The following is a 23,865-nucleotide window of genomic DNA, read 5'->3' as shown; positions in this document are numbered from 1 at the left end:
CAGACAGACAGCCTTACCCTGAATCCTGATGAGGCCCCGCCACTAAATATATCAATTAACACGTCTTTACACAGAGATAAAGAGGAATGCGAGCATGGATTATAGGTGGGGGTGGGGGGATCAATGGGGGGTGTGTGTGTGTGTGTGTGTGTGTGTGTGTGTGTGTGTGTGTGTGTGTGTGTGTGTGTGTGTGTGTGTGTGTGTGTGTGTGTGTGTGTGTGTGTGTGTGTGTGTGTGTGTGTGTGTGTGTGTGTAGGGGAAGCTTAAATAAGGATGATGGGAAATAAGAGTGATGGAGGCTACTGCTGGCATGTTCTTACTGGCACGTACAAAGACAAAGACTAAAATATACACAGACTGTTCAGGCAGCATCTGTGTCGTAAAGCTGGGAGTGTCAAACATGTACGAACTGGTCCGTCGAACGTGTTCAGTGACATCCAACATCTCCCCCCTGACCCATTTCTATGTATGTGACACAGTAAGTCAATTTTCTCTGCCTTTCCCAGCAAAATAAATATATACTAAATTAGAAGGAAAAAAACTACAGGAAAAACATGATATTCTATTACTCAATTTAGTGGAAGCAGAACCTTCAGGCTTGCCCTTCGAAGTATGAGGATAAACAGTTCTAAACTCCTGGGTGGGGAACTTTTTCCCCTTTCTACTTACCTCCCTGGCTAAAGTCAGACAGCGGTTGCGCTTGGCTGCCTGGTTATTAATAAAGGGTTCAGGTGCTTGTGGAGCTCTCAGTCAGAAAGCAAGAAATGTGGATCTCTCCACAGACACCTCCACGCATGATGAAACGACAAGCATGAGGCTGGGGCAGCACCTCAACACATACATCAGCAAGACAAAAAGACAGGAGGAAGGAGGAGTGAGAGAGGGGGGGAGAGGAAGAAGGGTGGGGTACGAGTGCGAGAGACACGAAAGGTATAGAAAGGAAGAGGATGATAGTAGAAGAGAAAGAGATGCTGGGTCCTTTTCCGCAGCAGACTTTATAATTGGCTGTTGGGCTTACGTAGCGCCCATTAACAGGCCCGTTTCATCCTCCACCAGCAGCTAATTGGAGTAGAGGATGCCTCCGCCACACGGCCTGGAAGGGAAAGAAGAAGAAGAGGCTTCTTTTCAAGATTCTACCGACTCCAAAAGCAGCGTGATGGGAGGCCATTAGGCAAACAGCGGAGAGATGTTCTGGAGCGTGTTTATAGGGGAAGGGGTAAATTAATCGGATCCGTGGAGAAATCATTCACAGAGATGACCTAACCTGTCCAAAGACCACGCTGCATGCCCTACATTGGGGAACATGCTGAATAGGCATGTAAACATAACGCCCTATAAGCATTCCAGGGGAGGCTCTGATGACATTACTGTAGTGTGCACACTGTCTCCTGCCTGGCAGATCACAGCGACGGGACATAAAGACACCATGATGACACTGGACATGTAAACAAATGCGTTTTTTTTGCAAAAACACAAAAACTACCCAACAAAGCAGAATGGCCTCTTGGACGGCAGCATGGGTAAGAGACATTGGCTAAGACTGAGAATTAGTCTCACGAAAGGTATGAAAGAATGGGAATTTAAAGCTCCCCAGAATTTGAGATTCTCAGTTAATCTGCGCGACACCCCTGGTGACTCCTTGCAGATCACACACATACCATCCCGTCCTCCCCCCCACCCCCCACCCCCCTCTCTCCCAGCTCCAGAGAGTCCTCTTCTCAAACAGACTGACAATAACGATGGAAACATGGCACTTTGAAAAACGACAGAGGAATTGGAAAGCTCTTATCGTCCCTCACCCTCTGCCCTCAAAAGGCAATTCTCTTCAAGACAAGCCAGGAGGCGATCAAAGTGAGCCGGGTGAGCCATATTGCTCTGGCCCTGCCTGTTTTGGTCCTTGGCAGACCGCAGACCGCAGACTGGCCGGCATGATAGCCTTCATTCATCGAGTTCATGTGCAATTCAAGCCCTGTTTTTGGTCGACTGGTTTTATTTTCCAAAGGGCCTGCAACCTGCCTGATGATCCATTTTAAGGCCTGCAACCTGCCTGATGATCCATTTTAAGGCCTGCAACCTGCCTGATGATCCATTTTAAGGCCTGCAACCTGCCTGATGATCCATTTTAAGGCCTGCAACCTGCCTGATGATCCATTTTAAGGCCTGCAACCTGCCTGATGATCCATTTTAAGGCCTGCAACCTGCCTGATGATCCATTTTAAGGCCTGCAACCTGCCTGATGATCCATTTTAAGGCACATTTAAGTTTCCTGACAGTTTGAGGCGCACGCATCCAGACTGCACAATCAGGCCCAGAACAGCCAGCCCAGTCTGGACATATCATAGTGGAAGAGCTGGAGCATCAAAGGGCTGTCATGGAGGACCTCAGAGCGTGATGGCCTGATGAAAACATCCTTATGAGGGTTGGCCTGCCACCTCACACAGCCTCTTTATTAAGGAGGGCGAGGGAAGGATGGGAGGATGGATCTCTATGTGGTTCTGCTGCAGATTGAAGGACTGACCTCTTGCTGGGAGCTTGCATCCACCTATAACTCACGTTTACCCAAATCTCATAGACATAGCATTGACCCTTTTCTAGATACGAGCCATTAAGGCAGGAACCTCTGCAGTATGTAGTCCAATCACAACAATCACCTCATTAGAGAGCAGTGAGAATTAAAAGACAAGAGGTGGTCTCAGAGGGACTCCATTACAGCAGTGTTAGTGGTGTGTGGAACGAACGCTCAATGTATTACCCAGGAGATCCAGACAGAGCACTGCAAACAGCTGATTAACCCGCCACAGAGAAGCCCCCAGCCCCATCCACCTCTCCCCTGCCTCCCTCCCTAGGGACCAGGATGGATGCCCAGAGGCTCTAACCAGGCTCTAACCAGGGAGAAGAGGGAGGGGATCTGGAGACATAGCAGGAGGCCCTCTCCTCTGCAGGGGCCACAGGCTGGATTCAATCAAACCTCTGATTCCCAGGATATTATGTCTAGAACTATACATCCCTATGTACATACTGTACTGTATATAGACATAGGATCAGGAACATTTCCAGCATACTGTAGGTACTGGATGGGCTTATGGTATAACACTGTGGGTTTGTCATGGTACAGTAGGAGGACATTCTTTTCATGCAAAACATATCAACCAACCGAAACAGAATTTAAAACAGTTTCTAAAATTTAAACTCCAGATGGCCGTACTTGTGGTAAAAATTATTGTGGGTGTTTATTGTTTGATTATATGTGATAATGAGAGTGGATTTCCTGAGGCAATTAGGAATGTGTGTGTGTGTGCACGTGCGCACACGCATGTGCATGTGTGTGCGTGTGTCTGTGTGTGTAAACATTTTGAGAGAAGACGAGAGGACAGAAAAAGGACAGGATGGACCATCAAGCCTCTCTTATCAAAACATATAAATATTGTGAACATAACACGTTTGCGCAAGGCGGAATAACTGAAGTATGGCTGACTTCAGTTCAGTATGTGTGAGTGTCTATGTGATGTGGTTGTGTTAAGAGTAGTAACATTAATGCAGACATGTCCCATGCCAGGCCCTGGACCCGGGGGCCCTAGCCTCTGACAGAGGGCAGATCAGGGGCACTTACCCCTGGCAGAGTCTTCTGTTCATGGAGGGCGCTCTGGGCCTTCAGTGCTGACTCTCTGGCGCAGTATGTTAAAAAGGCACATCCTGCAGAGAGGGCAACACAGATGAGAAAGGAGAGACACACAGGGTTGATTATTACACGACAAATGACTGGAGCACTGCACTGTAGGCTGCTACTGGTATACTGCAAAGCGCAAATAAATGTTGATGTAAAATTCAACCCCAGTCTTTGAAGAGCTAAGGGAAACGTCCATAGCATTGTTCCTAGATCTGTATATTACCACTTGATGAATGATCACGTTCATGATTGTTGAAGAAAGAGCACTAAATGTGCCTGGCATGCATTTCCTAGCGTTACAATAATTAAAACCCTATGGTGATGAGCCCCAAACACTGACCCCTCACATCTCAGGAGACTCCTCTCAAAGTTGGAAACCCCAAAAACAATATATGAATGTCCATTAATAACTTCTGCACTAACAAAAATGTGACAGCTTTCATTAAAGCCTGAGTAGTTGTTCTGTTACACACTTGGTCGAGTTGACAGTGGGTGACCCCTTTCCGAAGAGTTTTTGCACCGTGCAGCATAATTTCCCATTACGGCATGTCACACCTGCTGCCAAGACTCCCCATGGGAGAAGAGGGGCGCACACACACACACATACACACTCAAACGCATGCTCGCACAAACACACACACAAGCACACACACAGGACACACACAGCACCCATCACCCCTGAAACAGAGCCCTGCTCTCTGGCTCCTCGCCAAGAGAGCTCCCTTTCACTACAACCTCCATCCACCTCCACAACCAGGAAGTTACTCAAGAGGAGAAATCAGCTAAACGACACTGATGAAACAGCATGCCACACAGCAAACCCGCAAAAAAATAACGCTTTGAGAGCCTGGAAGGAATTAGCTCCTCGTCCTGTGTGACATTAAAAATCTCAGCTGAGGGCCTCCCGGGTGGCGCAGTGGTCAGAGACTCTGGGTTCGAGCCCAGGCTCTGTCGCAGCCAGCCGCGACCGGGAGGTCCATGGGGCGACGCACAATTGGCCTAGCGTCGTCCGGGTTAGGGAGGGTTGGCCGGTAGGGATATCCTTGTCTCATCGCGCACTAGCGACTCCTGTAGCGGGCCGGGTGCAGTGCACGCTGACCAGGTCGCTAGGTGTACGGTGTTTCCCCCGACACATTGGTGCGGCTGGCTTCCGGGTTGGATGCGCGCTGTGTTAAGAAGCAGTGCGGCTTGGTTGGGTTGTGTTTCGGGGGACGCATGGCTCTTGACCTTCGTCTCTCCCGAGCCTGTACGGGAGTTGTAGCGATGAGACAAGACAGTAACTACTAACAATTAACTACTAACAACCACGAAATTGGGGAGAAAAAGGGGGTAAAATAAAAAAAATACAAAAAAGAATGAGGAGATGGGACTGGACCTCCTAGCAGGCATAACACACAGCAGGCTAATGAGATAGAACCACTGGGACTGGTCTAGCCTGGTCTAGCCTGGCCCTTCTCATCATCCACCTGAGCACTCAGTCAGGTCATCCTCAGTTTGGGGATGGATGTTTATGGTTCTAGGAGATGTTTTTTTTTCATCACATGATTTAAGGGTTTGGAAATGTACAACAGCTCAATGCATAAACTGATGAGACTGTGGCACTTTATCAGAGTTCATGTCAGACTTTAAATTGATTTGCTTCATCTTGGGAGTGAACCTAGTCATGCAAGACAGGAGACAAGGCCTAAGTAGGGGGAGACTCAGCCTTACATAGTGGCTTACTGTTAATATTCAGGCCAGGCCAGCTACATGGCTACTTATGGTAGGTCCCAATAAGTCTCTCTTGGCCAAGGGGAATTGGAAGACTTCATGAAAGACTCAATTGCTGGCTCAGGGGACAACTTGGACCCAGGGGACTGTGATACAGGAGCACAATCTGTAACAGACAGACACATTTCAACTTGGTGGTGAACATGAAAAAGGATTACAATTACTGAGTGAGGCTGAGGGTAGGAGACAGCAGATGAGCCAGATGGGGATGCAGGAAGTGGAGGATGATGCAATGGTTATAGAATGATTGATTCTGAGGCTTGCTTGTTAGCGATGGCTGAAAGCAGTGGTAGGCTGATTCCACTGATGAGAAGGTTAAGTGGAGTGAAAATAATACTTTGGTAATCTATTTCAAATTTGCTGCTGCACAATCATTTCTGAAAGGAACAAAAGTTCAATGAATTGCATTAAAGCGGAATTAACATTTAAGCCGAGAAAAGTGTATTGGAATAGGAGCTCCTTCCCTTGCATCCTCATTTTTGAAGTTTTACCCATGAGCACGTCTGAACCATTTCCATGGATGTATTAACAGCTAACCTGTTTAACAGTATTTAGTAACTTACTCGCTATGGAACACCACGCTTTACGAGCTAAATCAACGACCTCATCTCCTGACAGCAAAGCGCTAGCCACCATGCTAGATGAAGCTATGGCAAAACAATGAGAGTTCATCGCCTCTGAGTTCACTGGAGTACAAGCAGAGTTGGATTTTATTCAGGATGACGTTTCCAAGTGCGTTACTGATCTTAAAAGACTTCGAGCTGAGTGCACAAAGCTTGGCGATAGAGTTGACAAATGTATCCAGGCTGCATCACAACTGGCCGTGATTGGGAGTCCCATAGGGCGGCGCACAATTGGCCCAGCGTCGTCCGGGGTAGGCCGTCATTGTATTTAAGAATTTGTTCTTAACTGACTTGCCTAGTTAAATAAAGGTTAAATAAATAAAATTTAAAAATGTGAGGAGATGTCAACTCAGGGTCAAATCAGAATGGACCGGTTTGACTCGCTACGAGGACATGCAAAGTAGAGACAACGTGAGAATAGCCCATATGAATGAAAATACTAAGGCCCAGAACACTTTATTTCATCAATAGATCACTTCCAGAGTGGTTTCCAGATCTAGCTGGAACCGAAATCGAAGTGATGAGAGCTCATTGTATAAGCCGGCACATTGACAACTCAGCCAGATTCCGAACCTTGATTTTCCAGGTGCTCCGATTCCCTGACCGAGACCGCATTCTGAAGGCACTAGGAAGAAGGCGCTTGCTTTGTTTACTTTCGTAGACATAACATTGATGTTATATTTATTCAAGAGTCCCACTTAAAATAATGATATGCCCAAATATTTGCAAACAGTCATTATTATGTTGTAGCGTCATCCTCTGTAGATTCCAAAACTGTGGCTCCCTTGTTGTTATGAGACAGTTTATCAGTGACTGTTCTGGAAAGATATGGCGCTGACGGTAGGATATCATAGCCTGGGCGTACGAAATGAATGTACAAAATTGAGTTACACTCCATTTTTTCAGAACAGCCTCAATGAGTTGGAACATTGACTCTACAAGGTGTCGAAAGCGTTCCACAGGGATGCTGGCCCATGTTGACTCCAATGCGTCCCACAGTTGTGTCAATTTGGCTGAATGTCCTTTGGGTGGTGGACCATCCTTGATACACACTGGAAACTGTTGAGCGTGAAAAACCCAGCAGCGTTGCAGTTCTTCACAAACACAAACCGGTGCGCCTGCCACTTACTACTATATCCCGTTCAAAGGCACTTAGAATCTTTTGTCTTGCCCATTCACCCTCTGAATGGCACACATACACAATCCATGTCTCAATTGTCGCAAGGCTTAAAAATACTTCTTTAACCTGTCTCCTCCCCTTCATCTACCCTGATTGAAGTGGGGTGATCAAATAAGGGCTCATAGCTTTCACCTGGATTCACCTGGTCAGTCTTTCTCATGTAAAGAGCAGGTGTTTCTAATTGTTTTGTAAAGTCAGTGTATATCAAAAATGTAATCTCAGGTAGGAAAATTGCTCCATCCCAGTATGATCCTACATTTTATGAGAATCTAACGGAGTTACTGGCAAATGTCATTGATTTTTCTCCTATCGTAGGTGCGGATATGAAAGCTGTTTTATCCGCTTTGGACCGCTCTGGCCATGAATCTCAAACAGCTCCCGCACCTGCGTCAGTGACATTTAACAACTTGGTCAAGGATTTTAATCTCACCAATGTATTTAGATTTGGTCAATTCTACGTCTAGACAATTTAGTTTCTATTCTGCTAGACATACACTAAAAGTATGTGGACACCATTTCCGCCACACCCGTTGCTGACAGGTGTATAAATTGAGCCATGCAACCTCCATAGACAAACATTGGCAGTAGAATACTGACGAGCTCAGTGACTTTCAACGTGGCACCGTCATAGGATGCCACCTTTCCAACAAGTCAATTCATCAATTTTTTGCCCTGTTAGAGCTGCCCTGGTCAACTGTAAGTGCTGTTATTGTGAAGTGGAAATGTCTAGAAGCAACAACAGCTCAGCCATGATGTGGTAGGCCACACAAGCTCACAGAACTAGATCGCCGAGTGCTGAGGCACGTAGCGCGTAAAAATTGTCTTTCCTCGGTTGCAACACTCACAACCGAGTTCCAAACTGCCTCTGGAAGCTACGTCAGCACAAGAACTGTTCTTTGAGAGCTTCATGAAATGGGTTGCCATGACCGAGCAGCTGCACACAAGCCTCTGGAGCAGTGGAAACGCGCTCTCTGGAGTGATGAATCACGCTTCACCATCTGGCAGTCCGGCGAACGAATCTCGATTTGGCAGATGCCAGGAGAATGCTACCTGCCCGAATGCATAGTGCCTGCTGTAAAGTTTGGTGGAGGAGGAATAATGGTCTGGGGATGCTTTACATGGTTTGGGCTAGGCCCCTTAGTTACAGTGAAGGGAAATCTTTACACTAGAAGTCTGTGTTTCCAACTTTGTGGCAACAGTTTGAGGGAGGCCCTTTCCTATTTCAGCATGACAATGCCCGCGTGCACAAAGCGAGGTCCATACAGAAATGGTTTGTCAAGATCGGTGTGGAAGAACTTGACTGGCCTGCACAGAGCCCTGAACTCAACACCATTGAACACTTTTGGGATGAATTGGAGCACCGACTGCGAGCCAGGCCTAATCGCCCAACATCAGTGCCCTACCTCACTAATGCTCTTGTGGATGAATGGAAGCAAGTCCCCACAGCAATGTTCCAACATCTAGTGGAAAGCCTTCACAAAAGAGTGGAGGCTGTTATAGCAGAAAAGGGGGGACCAACTCCATATTAATGACCATGATTTTGGAATGAGATGTTCGATGAGCATGTGTCCACATACCTTTGGCCATGTAGTGTAAATCCTACTCCAGAATAGATTATATTCTAGTTTCCCGCACTGCATACTCAGATACTCACAATGCAACGATATGGTCATGTCCACTTTCTGATCATAGCTTCGTAATAGTCCAACTAACGATTCCTGATACACCTGGTGCTTCAATATAGCGTTACTATTTGAAAAATAACTAGATGTTTATCTAACACAGAATGATGGGTCTGTTGAAGATGCCCATATCCTATGGAAGTCTATAAAGGGATTTATCAGGAACTTGTCAGTGTCATTTGTGTCTCACCTTAATAAAACCTGAATGAGAACAATTAACAAACTAGAAACATGTTTGGCTAATCTGGAATAAGAACAACAAAACTCTTACTCTGTTGGCAAAAAGAAAAGAATAGATGCAGTTAAATTAGAATGTAATTCTTTGCTCAGACACAGGGCAGAATTCTTAATTCATCCAATCAGACATAACTATTATTTTAATGGGGCTAAACCAAGTCATATTTTAGCAATGCGACTCAGAGGCACTGAGAAATACTCTAATATTACAGCTATGAAAGCACAGAATGGCTTGTTAACTAATCCTTTGGAAATCAATGCAGATTTGTTATTTTTAGCTGAATACTCTATGCCAGGAGTATTCAGCTCTTACCCTATGAGGTCCAGAGCCTGCTGGTTTTCTGTTCTACCTGATAATTAATTGCACCCACCTGGTGTCCAATGTCTAAATCAGTCCCTGATTAGAGGGGAACAATGAAACAACGTAGTGTAACTGGCTTCGAGGTCCAGAGTTGAGTTTGAGGGCTCTATGCTCTATAAATCTGATATTACTTTGAGCGGTGTTGGCACTAAGAGCAGATATTCCTTACCTTTCCAACGAAGAATCACAATCCCTTGGGGAAGCCATTTCATTGGATGAACTTAAATAGGCACTAACAAATATAAAAAAAGGTAAATCCCAGAATTCTACCTTGCCTTTTGGGATAAATTAGGCCTATTTTTACATGATTTGATTCTGACTTCTGTTGACAAGGGATCTTTTCACAATGACGTAAACTCTGCAATGATTGCGGTACTTCCGAAGCCCAATAAAGATCACACTCTAATGGGTAACTATCGACCTTTGTCGTTGTTGTGCTCGGAAGTTAAATTCTATGCTAATGTTCTCTCAGCCCGTTTAGAATCCTATGTGACTACACTAGTGCATCACGATCAGACAGGGTTCATTAAAACTCGACTAGCCTTAGGTAACGTGTGTCGTTTATTACATGTTGTTCTTGCCACTAATAAAAAAAACAGGAGCTAGTGCACACCCAGAATAACAGTTTGTGTGGAGGTGCTGACTAACGGCGAATAAACTATCAAAATAAAGAAAGTCGCACACTCCATATGTAATCTCCCAGCAATTTAATGGGTATTTACCAACGTTTCGGCATCACTGTGCCTTCCTCGGGGTAATGTCATGAATACTTGAACCAGGTTATGTAGACACACAGTGCAATTAGTGTAACCAATGACAATAGTGAGGGGTGTGTCAAAATTATTAAGTTAATTAAAATTAATTAGTGAAACTGTTAAAAAATTGTATATGGCATATTAAGTATATTACGCGATTGTTATCATATAGAAACATATTGGAATAGTGTACATCATATTAGCATCAACATACATTATTGTTTCATTCAATTTCACATAATAATTTCGTATTTCATTTCATTTTTGTTACATGTAATCTTTTGGTTCAAACTTAATATATAATAAACATTATCAACAGCGAGAACATATTAGGTGTACGCTAATAAGCTGTAAAAAATAATTGTTCAATTTTGTTCATAAGAAGGGCCTGAGATCAAAGTAAATATTCAGACCACTAGGGGTCAATGTTTTTAGAGAGGTATCCAGTAAGCCTCTCTTTGTAGTAGTAGTAGTAGGATCTCAATGTTACCTCCTCTCCTTGGTAGAGCAACATGCTCAATGCCTGTGTATTTGAGGGAGGAGATGGGATGGTTAGCTTCAACAAAGTGAGCTGCTACTCGATAGTCAATGTTCTTACACCTGATTGAGCTGCAGTGTTCAGCTATGCATTGTTTTAATTGTCTTTTCGTTTGTCCTACGTAGGCTTTTCCACATGAACAGGTGATGAGATAGATTACTCCCTTGGTCTTGCATGACAGGATACCCCTAACAGGGATCTTTGACCTGTATGTGGGTGTCTGAAGAAATACGTTTTTATAGTGCTATTGCACTGTGCACATGAGCCACATTTGTAGTTCCCATTTGGGATAGGTTCATGCCACTAATGACATTAGATCTCCATGTACCGTTCTCTCCTTGGACGCTGAGAAGGCGTTTGATAGGTCAGAGTGGGATTTTCTATGGTCGGTATTAGAGCGATTTAATTTAGGAACCAAGTTTATGAGCATGATTCAAGTTTTATATGCAAATCTTTCCGCCATGGTGACCACAGGGGGCAATCCCCGTATCCAGAAGCTGTCGCCAAGGATGCCCAATCTCGCCTTTGCTCTTCTCCCTTTCCATCGAACTGCTAACACAGAAAATCAGACAGCACCCTTCCTTACATAGGGATGGCATACTTCTGTACACTGATAATGCTGTCTCATAATTACCACATACTCTCTACATTTGATGATTTTAGCACCCTCTCAGGGTACAAAATTAATTGGACAAAATCAGCTATGATGTCATTAAGCTTAGGACTCACTCTGTCAATGGTACCCAAACACATCCCATTGGTAAAGAGCTTTAAATAAAAAAAAATATTTCACCTTTATTTAACCAGGTAGGCCAGTTGAGAACAAGTTCTCATTGACAACTGCGACCTGGCCAAGATAAAGCAAAGCAGTGTGACACAAACATCGCAGAATTACACATGGGATAAACAAACGTACAGTCAATAACACAATAGAAAAGTCTATATACAGTGTTTGCAAATGTAGTAAGATTAGGGAGGTAAGGCAATAAACAGGCCATAGTTGCGAAATAATTACAATTTAGCAATTAAACACTGGAGTGATAGATGTGCAGAAGATGAATGTGCAACTAGAGATACTGGGGTGCAAAGGAGCAAAAAATAAATAACAATATGGGGATGAGGTAGTTGGGTGGGCTATTTACTGATGGGCTGTGTACAGGTGCAATGGTCGGTAAGCTGCTCTGACAGATGATGCTTAAATATCTGGGTATACTGTATAGATATTTTCCTCAAAACATGGCATTAAATAATTTCCAAATATATGTGAGTAGAAGCATACCTTTCTAAATGTTTACAGCTTCCCAACTCTCTACAAGCTAAAATATCCATCATTAAGATGAATATTCCTCCCCAAATGAACTTTTTCTCTGCAATGATTACACTAGCTCCACCAAAGAAATACTTGGACAATATCTTGTCTTTAGTCTCTAAATTTATATGGAAAGATAAGTGACCTCGAATTAAACTATCCACTATGCATCGTGACAAGGGAGCTTTCTCTGCCAAACTTTAGTTTCAAGTTTTATTAGTCGTATGTACGGGATACGCATGGTACACATCGTCCAACTAAATGCTTACTGGCAGGTTCCTTCTCGACAATGCAACAACAATATGAAATAATAAAAGATAAGAAACTGAACATAAAGTAAATGGCTCAGTAGAATAGAAGTTTAAGTTTTACTTTTTGTCTTTTGTGCTATGCCACCCTTTCAGCATGGTTTGATTCAAATACTTTAGTGTCCTGGAGACTATAGAGGAGAATTTGGCTTTACCACCCAGACTTCAGGATCTTGTCTATTCTGCAGTACCATTAAAACAAGCTAAGTTACGTTTTGGACCACTAATTTCCTTCTTACTCACAACATTGTGCTTAGTATAAAAGGAATTCTAAAACAATACAGAAGTGGCATGCTGTCACCAAATTTCCACAGTCATTCCCTTCTTTCTGGCAGTATCCCCTTATCATTCACCCCTATAGGAGGATAGGGGTGTTCATGTTTGGATGATCTATTTAGAGATGAAGGTTTGCAAGCCTTTGATGATCTTAGGGCTATATTTCAAATACCTGGTACCTCTTCTTTATTTTATCTATGTTTAAGATCAGCAATGCGGGCATATGGTGTCCCTTTGGGCTCATCCCCCCCACAACATGAACTACATAGAATATTACATAGACATGGTAACTCAAAGGGTTTGATCCGTATACGGTTATGTTGGTTGCAGCTTACAAATCAGTACCAGTTAAGAATCAATGGATAAGAGAACTATCTACTTTCGATTATCCTATTTGTTGGGATACTGCATGGGAGGACATAGTGGGTTCATCTAAGAATCCCAATCAAGAGCGGATACACTTTAATTTCGTACACAGGGTTTACCGTCCACCTAGAAAACGTAATTTAATGAAAATCATAACCTCTCCTCTGTGTGATCTATGTAACCAAGGTGCCTTGGGCTCACAGGCAGTTGGTGGCACCTTAATTGGGGAGGATGGGCTTGTGGTAATGGCTGGAGTGGAATCAGTGGAATGGTATCAAATACATCAAACACATGGTTTGATGCCATTCCATTCGCTCCGTTCCAGCCATTATTATGAGCCGTCCTCCCCTCAACAGCCTCCGCTGCTTGGGCTCCTTTATGCATATGTACTGAGAGTGGCAAGGTTGTGGATACATTTTGGAAAGAGGTATCCTCTGTCTTATCTGGCGTACTTGGTATCACTATACCTTGTTCCCCCAAACTGTTATCACTTAATGATAATTCACCACTTATCATGTCATTACAGCAAAGACGTATCATGTTGTCAGGTTTGACAGCAGCTAAAAAGATATTGGCACTAAGATGGCAACCTCCACATTCTTTGGCTATGTCCCATTGGATCTGCCCTTTTCTAGATATCATTTATTTAGAACTATCCACTGCTAGGATTCATGGGGCTAGCCAAGCAACAATTGACAGCTGGTTATCTGCAGCTGAAACCATCAAACTACTATAGTGTGTATATTTCCCAACAGATTGCCTGTTACTTGTTAATTTTCTGTCTCATGTGCAAAAGTGTACCCCGCTGATTTTATCACAATTGCTTGATTTTGTTTTTAATTTCATGGAGATCAGGTTGGGTGGGTTGGGGTGGTCGCCAGGAGGGGTTGGATGGTGGGTTGATGCAGTTGGGTGGCCGATATATGTGTGTATAGGCTATGTGGTCTATTCTACTGTAATTATATAACCATTCCTGCTGCTTTTTGTTATTGTCTGTGTTCCTTTGAAAATAAATAAAATGTTGATCCCAAAAAAAGGAATAGGAGTCAATAAATGAAAAATACAGATGTTGTAATAAGAAATAGGCTTTTATTTCTAATGTTTCTACTGTTAACTTGTAAATGTTAATTACAGTACAAAAACATTGCTGTCATTTAGGCATTTTTTAATTACAGTAAATTGTGTTTACTTGCATCAGGTATCTGTATCTGTAATTGACAAAACAACAAAACAAATTGCAATTCATTCATTAACATTGGTGTCATGTTCAATGAAAATTGCTGAAAATTGCTATTCTTGGAGTGCTTCTTTCTTAGAAGTCTGATGCAGCAATGTTCTTCTGAAAACTATTACAAACTCATTTCCTGAAAGATAAACTTGCCTGCCTCAGCATAAGTGCTTCAATTCTCTAAATTAAAATAGTCAACTGAACCCAGCAACTGTGGGGTGTCTGTCTTTTATAGGCAGTGAGACGGTGAGAAGCAGAAACAGCAACTACATCACTGCACACGGCCATGTTTGGTCCAGGGTAACAAAGACTTTCGGCTCGAAACGTTGCCCAATAGAACTTTGGCAGCATTCAACTGTGTGTGGGTATCTATCTATTTTCATGCAGTAAAATAGGGCCCTGTTTCCCTCACACACTCCCTATCTAATGATCAGAGAGGTCATCTGTGGACTGGCCTACACCTGTCATTCAACTGAGTACCTGCCAATCACTGTCACCCACCTGCTCCGTCACTGTGTGATTCATGTAAAGGTGGAACCAGCTCCCTGACCATGAGACTGCACATCTCACAGCAGTGCACTACACTCTAAACTAATGGCCACATCTTAAAGCACAGACATGTTCCTGAAAGAGCAGTGGATTACAGACACAGTTATTAAAAGACTGTTAGGATGGTTTGCTGTTCTAGCTCTTTGATTCACATGTGTAATGATGAGGCTTTTGGCAAGTTGAAAGATTGTTTCAGAGTTATAGTCCTTCTCTCCCTCTTGCTTTGACATTTAAATGCTTTTGTGGATTTTAAAGTGAAATTGTGAAAGGCATTTGTAGCCAATTATACACTCGGCCTGCCTGTTGGAGAGGGGAGAACGAATGACAAACCTAAATTACTCTTAGCATCTCATCTCCCTAGATGTGTGTGGTGGGGCTCCACAGAGTGCCATCCACCTCTCTGAGCTGCTGGAGAAGGAAGGAGAGAGTGATAGATAATGCTACTCAAGCAGAAGATTTGCCCCCCACCCATATCCAGCATGTCTGAACAATGGATGTGTTCCCAGACTGACACTAACCATTATGATAATGTGGGGCTCATAGGGAATGATTGATGCGAAGGCAGATCAAGTAGCTCGACCTGGACAATGGCACTGCCACTCAATTACACTACCTGTGTCCCATCCAATAGTGTCAAACACTGCATAGACGACACTGTCCAGTCCCTACACGGTCCAGTCCCCATAGACTACACTGTCCAGTCCCTACACTGTCCAGTCCCCATAGACTACACTGTCCAGTCCCCATAGACTACACTGTCCAGTCCCCATAGACTACACTGTCCAGTCCCCATAGACTACACTGTCCAGTCCCCATAGACTACACTGTCCAGTCCCTACACTGTCCAGTCCCTACTCCCTATAGCATCCACAGGATTCACCCCATGACCAAAACATCGAATCACCATCAAATCCCCTTAACAAATCGCAGTGTCAACCAGAAGTGGGAGATATAAGCTATTGTCACAAAAATGAATCTACAGTCAAACATTTAAATGAAATGTGCAGATGTTTTCACCCCATTAACATTTGGGAAATGCATATACACCTAAATGGACCTTGAGGAATTCAAAAGAAATTCACATTAGGCACTAGAGAAATTCAAAAAGCCCAGAGTCAGTATTCATGACACACAGAACTGTTCAGGTTGAGATACCGCAATCCACATGCATAAATCATGAGTAACAACATTATACCCCCCCAAATCATGAGTAACAACATTATACCCCCCCCCCAAATCATGAGTAACAACATTATACCCCCCCCCCCAAATCATGAGTAACAACATTATACCCCCCCGAATCATGAGTAACAACATTATACCCCCCCAAATCATGAGTAACAACATTATACCCCCCCAAATCATGAGTAACAACAGTATACCCCCCCCCCCCAAATCATGAGTAACAACATTATACCCCCCAGAATCATGAGTAGCAACATTATACCCCCCCAAATCATGAGTAACAACATTATACCCCCCCCGAATCATGATTAACAACATTATACCCCCCCCCCCCCCGAATCATGATTAACAACATTATACCCCCCGAATCATGAGTAACAATATTATACCCCCCCGAATCATGAAATTTTCATAGATCCAAAATGATGGTGCAACCCTGTGTTATATCACTCTGAGTATGAATGGTGTAGCAGAAGATGATCCATTAGTTGAATAATGAAATAATCATTAAGTCTAGACTGTGATGACACACTCCTTAACCACCTCAGGCATTTCAATGACATGTCTCTTGGTCTGAGGGAGGGGATGTCACGTTGCTGAAACAAAATGTGCTGAAGGCCTATGCACAGCCATTGTTGGTAGACTTCTACAATGGTATTGGCCTGCTAAAATAGCTACTATGCTTGCTAAGTCTAGGTTATGTGACAGGGTTATGGTTCAATATAGCCTGTGGCCTATTTTAATGCAACACACATTTAGTTGAATATGACAGAGACATAAGAATAGGATACTTGTTTGCTCTTATTTTAATAGGTCTTTATCAATAAAATGTCCCAATAAGGTGCAGAGCGTTCAATTTGCATGCTGGGGTGCAAGGAGACCCGCAGCTCCACGAAAATGATTGACAACCATGTGCCGTTATCACGCCTGCTTCCGCTCTCCCTCCCGGGCGCTCGAGGGCACCAGGCTGCCCGGCATTACGCACTCCTGCCACCAACATTATGCAACCCTGCTTCCCTCGTCACGCGCATCAGTGATTCATTGGACTCACCTGGACTCAATCCCCTTTGTATTTTCTCACCTATATCTGTCTGTTCCCCAGCTCTGTTCCGCGCCTCTGCATTGATTGTCGTATGTCTCTGTACTACCCAGCTCTGACGCTGTTCCTGTCCTGTTCCGTGTCTGTGTAAATGAAATGTTCACTCTCCGCACCTGCTTCTCATCTCCAGCGTCAGTTCTTACAGAATGCTGAAGCCATCAAATGAAGCATCGGGGAGTGCTGGCGTTTCGGTTGGTGGTGACGTCGTGTCCGGGGGCTGCAGCCAAGGGAACCGGGGTTTCCTCAGCCTGCTCATCGGGCTTCCACGCCCTAGCTGACTCGAGAGGTCTCCTTGCCCCGGTTGGCTCGGCCATCCCATGTCAGGCTTCCGCTGGATCGTCAGGGTTTTACGCCTCAGCCGGCTCATCAGGAACCCACGTCCCAGCGGGATCATCAGGCTGTCATGCCTCGACTGGATCGTCAGGCTCTTACGCCTCAGCCGGTTCGCCAGGCTCCTACGCTTCTGCCGGTTCGTCGGGCTTCTACGCCCCAGCCGGCTGGTCCAGCACCCATGCCTCGGCCGGCCCGTCAGGCTAGACCAGGTGGGATGAAGGGTGACACCCCTAGAGGGGTGGGTACTGTCACGCCTGCTCCCGCTCTCCCTCCCTGGCTGCCCTGCATTACGCACTCCTGCTTCCCTCGTCACAGGTATCAGCGATTCATTGCACTCACCTGGACTCAATCACTTGTGCTATTTCCTCCCCTATATCTGTCTGTTCCCCGCTTCAGCATTATTTGTCATATGTCTTTGTATTTCCCAGTTCTTCCATGTCTGTGCAAGATTAAACATTCACTCTCCGTACCTGCTTCTCATCTCCAGCGTCGGCTCTTACAGATGTTTTCAAGGGATTGTTAAATAAATGTGAACTGTGAGCATATATTGTGAGCATAGTCCGAACTACACATTTCCGATTATTCCATGCAACACAATTGTGCACATTTAGCTCTATCATCAGAGTTATACAGCATGCTTTTCGTGGGCTCTCCCTGTCAAGCAGCAGAAGGCTGCATTTGCCGATGTACTGTTAGCTGATAATGTTTACTTTGCTAGTTACTGGTAGAAACTTGGTACAGTTGGCTAAACATTGTGGTAAGTAGAACTAATGTACTTTTCTCTCCAACCAATGTAGGCCTACCTCGTGAAGTTGGCTAACATCCCCGTTTCAACATTGTTTTCAAGCCTGTTTAATCGCGATTACTGCTGACAGACATGATAGGCTACATTGATTGATGGACCATGTCAAATTGGCTAGCAGGTTAATAACAGATCACGTTAATATGGCCAGTTAACAAGTTAACTTTCAGGGTATAAACTATATGGCTGTATATCCAAATATTGTTTGATTTGATTGCCATCTATAGTGGTGATGACAGTAGTCCGACTGACAACTTTACCAGGATGAGGACTTGCCAATGTCAAGCTCTTTCCAAAAGCATAATCTCTGATGACACAATGTTTGTTTGCTTAGCTAGCTAGCTAGCTACATGCCAAATGGATAGTCTACCCTCACGTATCTGAAATTACATAATCAATTGATGTTTACTGAGCATGAAAAGCATGCAGTTACTTGCTGTATAACTCTGGTGATAGAGTTAAGTGTGGAATAATTGGAAATGTGTCGTTCTGACTATACTCTTCAAGAGGTGATGATATTAAAACCAAATAGTTATAACATTTATTTAACAATCCCTTGAAAACGGCATACAGTTGTCAATGGTTTTAGCGGAGTTGGGGGTCTCCTTGACCCCTAGCAGTCAAATCGAACTCTCTGCACCGTATTGTGACGTTTTATTGAAAACAACCTATAGCAGGCAGTGCTGAGCGATTAACTCAAATGTCGGTTATTTTTCAATATTTAAACAACTAATTGACCGACATCAGTTCAATTATTTGAATTCCGTTTCGTTCTGTTTTTTTCTGTGAGCTCAATGCCCAGACAATTCAGATCAAGCCCAAACTGTGTGATGTAGTAGGGAGCTGTAGTTTCCAACAGGCCAATATTCTACCTAGTTTAGTGCAGAAAACGTGGTAATTAACTACAATGACCATAATCCATTGCACGCCTACTTGTCCGGTCTGTTTGGAGCAGACACGGAGAGGGAGAGGGAGTTGGAGAGGATAGAGAGCAGTTGCTTCGCAAGGTATCTCTACCTGAAAATACATCATCTATGTGATTGATAGTTGGTATTCAGCAGTAAAACTATGCATTATTTACTTTGAAGAACTACTAAAATAGTGATTTTGCAGCATAGGCAGCAGCTCTATAGAGAAGAGATGACTTGGAAATTCAAATAAAACAAATGTTATATAGACAACTTAAATATTTTATTAAAGTAAAGTAATATGAATAAACAATGGTTAATAAGCTATAAGCGGAAATGGGCAGTAACTACCATCATGGGACTTTAGTTCATTGTTGTATTGTGTGTTGTTACAAAATTTAACCCACATCATGTATATTGCATTTAATGTTTTAACAAATTGTTTAAACTGAAATCGAAAACCATGATTATTGTTTAATAATCTAACCAAAACCGAACCGACCTCAAAAAGCACTAATCACTCAGCACTAATAACAGGTGTCTACATATTTTTCCACCAACTTGTCGGCTCCGTCATAGGCAGCTCTCAGTGAAAGACGAAGTATAGCCGACAGATGTGCCTAAATATACGCTGAGTGTATAAAACATTAGGAACACCTTCCTAATGTTGAGTTGCATCCCTTTTTGCCTTCAGAACAGCCTCAATTCGTCAGAGCATGGACTCTACAAGGTATTGAAAGCGTTCCACAGGGATGCTGGCCCATGTTGACTCCAATGCTTGCCACAGTTGTGTCAAGTTAGCTGGACGTCCTTTGGGTGGTGGACTATTCTTGATACACACGGGAAACTGTTGAGCGTGAAAAACCCAGCAGCGTTGCAGTTCTTGAAACACTCAAACCTGTGCGCCTGGCACCTACTACCATACCCCGTGCAAAGGCACTTAAATACTTGGTCTTGCCATTCACCCTCTGAATGGCACACATACACAATCCATGTTTCAATTGTCTAAAGGCTTAAAAATCCCTCTTTAAGCTGTCTCCTCCCCTTCATCTACACTGATAGAAGTGGATTTAACAAGTGACATCAATAAGGGATCATAGCCTTCCCCTGGATTCACATGTTCAGTCTATGTCATGGAAAGAGCAGGTGTTCTTAATGTTTTGTACACTCAGTGTATTTGCATGATTTGAGTGTAGGCTGCTATTACAGCTAACTAACCTGCTGACCAAAATAAATGTACACATACATGTTATTCAATCATTGCATCCACACTGCTCGCGCGCATTAACGAGTATATGCGTAGCCAGGCTCTAAAATAGAACTTGGTTCTATTTCTGACGCTTGATGTGCTGCAAGTCCCGCCTCTCCCATCTCCTCATTCGTTTTTAGGAGCATATACCCACATGGGTGATTGAACAATGAACTGAGGTCCACACTCCAGTCCATTTGGTGGTGGTAATGCACCTTAAAGTTGGTTGCCAACCGCATTATAAAGTCCAAAGAAGATGAAGCCTGAAGGAGGAGAGATTACTAGAAACTAACTCAGTTTACCCTTTTAACTGAGGATTTATTGTCAGAGTAGAGGACCTTGTGCATTTCAGGTAAAATAACAACCCAATGTTTATATCCCAGGACAAATTAGCAAGCAAAGGCAAGCTAGCTAGCTAAATTGCAATGAAAGTGTAATGCTTTTCGACCTGTCCCCAAATGAATATAGTTGGTTCAGAGTTCGTTTTGACATTTCAACCTGCGTGTCCTGATTGCATCTGGTGTGGGTAGACAAAATCAAAATGTGTGCGATAGCGCACGTGGACGCATGTAGTCAGCATGTAAGACTTCATTCACGATTTACAGTCGCATTTGGTTATAGTTTGCCTATTGTAAGTTTACCAATACCTTTAGTATTTCCGTATACATAGTCTACTAGGATGAAGAGGAAATTCAGCAACTCTTGGAGGGCAGTGGAAGTTGATAAAAGAGTTCATGTAAAAGTAGTCTAGGCCTGAAACCAATGCATCTCAGACTTTTGCCTTCACTAGGGTTTAAAGACCAGAAGAAATGTGGGTTTTATACATTTCAAAACGCCCTCCTATGAGCCCAAAGACCAATCACAATTGGAATACAAAACAAACATAGACTGACCAATAATAGGCTAGATTACGATTATGGAGGATTCAATTATTGTAAATGCAAATCCCAAATGTATTTAAAAAGTCTTAAAATCAAATGGTTTTTATTTCAAGGAAGTACTATTTTATTTTAAGTCAGGCTTTTTTGTAAAGCATTGTTCCCCCAAAACGGAATCAGCCATTGCTTAGGACCTTTGCATGCCTATTTTAAAGTAAAAACAAACTCACATGCCAGTTGTGAGTCTGTAGAAAAATATTTTCCACGTGCCTTTCTGTAGGGAACATTTAAAGATGTTGGCATATATCACAGGTGAGAAGACCATATGAGGGGAAAAACTCCTCCATAAAATGCATTTATGAAATCTTATTAGACAGCACGCATGTAGCCAACTCCCGCGCACTCCCAATGTGACTTTGAGTCGGTGGGTAGTAATACATAATATGTCCTACATTATAGGCTACTAGTACACCGGAGTGGCCTCGGCGGATGCTGATTTGACTGGGCAGACAGTTTGGCTTGTGAACAGGATTATCTTTCTTTAAGCGAACAGCCCTGGAGCTTTGACATTCATGGGGTTCGAGGACAGGCAGACGTAGAAAACACACGCATCGAGAATATTGTTTTAAACGATCATCATGTTCCAAAGAGAAACGCGGGGTGTGTGGGTCCAGCAGCAGTGACTGATAACTCACTGAACAGGTGGCGCGCAGAGACCTTCAGGGCACAGGGTAAAGGGAGATCCGGGAGCAGGACACTGCTGGGCGGCCGCTAATTTCTGTGTCACGATTCCCTCTCTGTCTCTCGGCGGCTTGTAGGCTCTTTGGCAATATGACCTATTAATGTAAACTAGTAGCTTTAATTATATACTGCACTATATGATTTAACTGGCACTGGTCCCACGACGAACCCAGCGCTGTACCTGTATAGCAGTGATTAGTGGAAGCGCGCTCTTCTGAAGAAGAGATTAGGAAAATCGTTAGAAGAGAGCCTTTTATTATAGCTTTACACACATATTTAAACGTCATCCTACATAACGAAATTAAACACATTATATAACTAGGCTATATTAGGCCTGCTTTTAGTAATAATACACAAATTATTTAAAAAATAATACAAATAATAAAGCAATACTAATACTACTACAACTACTAATAATAATAAAAATAATAATACGTATCCTTTAAGTAACTTTTTAGTATTTGCCTTCGGTAGGTCTATAACACTAGCATTTAAATAGACAACCACCTCGATTCTAAGACATAGCCTATACTTCACAGGACATTGGGACATTATGTTGACATAGCCTACCGGTAGACAATATTTTCAAACAATAGCGGCTAAATGTACGGGGTTGTAATATTAGTTCAGAGGTGAAATAGAAGGACACCATCTGGATAATCAATCACATTTAGTCTGTATTCTACGCGCGCTATGAAATAATGACATGAGTATCGCTCCTGATCATTGTGGACAATGAGGTGACCCGGCCGGTGAAAGAGCGCGAGAGAGAGACCCCATGCTGTTCCCATGCCTCTGCTATGCAACATTGGATGCTTTTTATTTCCTGGGCCCCGCCCCCTGAACTAGCCTACACTACAATACATGGCAGTGATCTAAACAGTTATTTTGGTCTCTTAATTACGTCTAAAACGTATACATTAGCCTTCTCAAAATGCCACATCAGCATCGTCACACAGCCCTAATAACTAACATCTCATGCCCAGTGGTGATTTCCGTCCTCCTTCTTCCGGAGTATATTTTAGCTTATCTGTCTATGACGATCTAACTATCAGGCACCGTGAAGCAAACAGACATTCCTTGTCCCACCCCTTAACCAGGAGCCCAGCACATGAGCGTCAATGTAAACATACACAGACATAGGCTACAAAGCAGTAGTATCCTAGCGGATGAGGGGTTGACACTTTGACAATTAACCCGCGCGCACTCACTCGCACACGTGTGTGTGTGTGTGTGTGTGTGTGTGTGTGTGTGTGTGTGTAAAGCAACAACGTACTGCTTTGCAGAAAACTCCCACATGCCACAAACATCTACAATAATTACACTTTTTATGCTCTCATTAGAGCCTCGAATGCTTTAAAAAAATATATACTGTTTTTGAAAAGGATGTTGCTGCGTGCATACAGAAGCAAAGAAATGATACCAGAACCGACCTTTATGCATTCCCGTAAACCTGTCTTTCAGCACAGTGAGTTCGTATATCTTTCCGAATTCCTCAAAAAGGGGCTTCAGATCTTTCTCCTCCAGGTTTCTGGGAATCTGTCCGATAAACAGCTTGATGGCGTCGTGGTCCTTCATTGGAATGGTGTTCTGACCGATCATGAGTCCGTTCATCCTGCCGGCGCTGTTCGTGGTGCTGAATCCATTCTCTTGCTGCACTCCGTTTGCAGTGACTGTAGCCATCTTTCCTAAATGGGCCGGCGGCTGGTCTCTCTCTCGCTCTCTCTCTCTCCCTTTCTCCCTTTCACTCTCTCTCAAGTCAAATGCAAACTCCCCCTACTTTATTTTTTATCTTCTTTCTCTCTCCCTGTCCCTCTCCCT

The 23,865-nt window shown here is 43.5% G+C and overlaps 1 protein-coding gene across 1 annotated transcript in view; it reads right to left on the bottom strand.

The window, feature by feature from the left end:
• celf6 (CUGBP Elav-like family member 6) overlaps positions 1-23,628 on the bottom strand; it is a 152,975-nt gene extending 129,347 nt beyond the window's left edge. The window contains exons 1-2 of the mRNA XM_038992018.1: positions 23,478-23,628; positions 3,611-3,693 (exon numbers count right to left, since the gene is read on the bottom strand). Of these exons, the coding sequence (XP_038847946.1) occupies positions 3,611-3,693; positions 23,478-23,622 (228 nt within the window). The 5' untranslated portion in view covers positions 23,623-23,628. The remainder of the gene's footprint in view (positions 1-3,610; positions 3,694-23,477) is intronic.
• Positions 23,629-23,865: the final 237 nt, after the last annotated feature.

The sequence above is a fragment of the Salvelinus namaycush genome, chromosome 1, assembly GCF_016432855.1.
Source record: "Salvelinus namaycush isolate Seneca chromosome 1, SaNama_1.0, whole genome shotgun sequence".
NCBI lineage: Eukaryota > Metazoa > Chordata > Actinopteri > Salmoniformes > Salmonidae > Salvelinus > Salvelinus namaycush.
The sequence above is the reverse complement of the archived record's forward strand: the minus strand, read 5'-3'. Positions and strand labels throughout refer to the sequence as shown.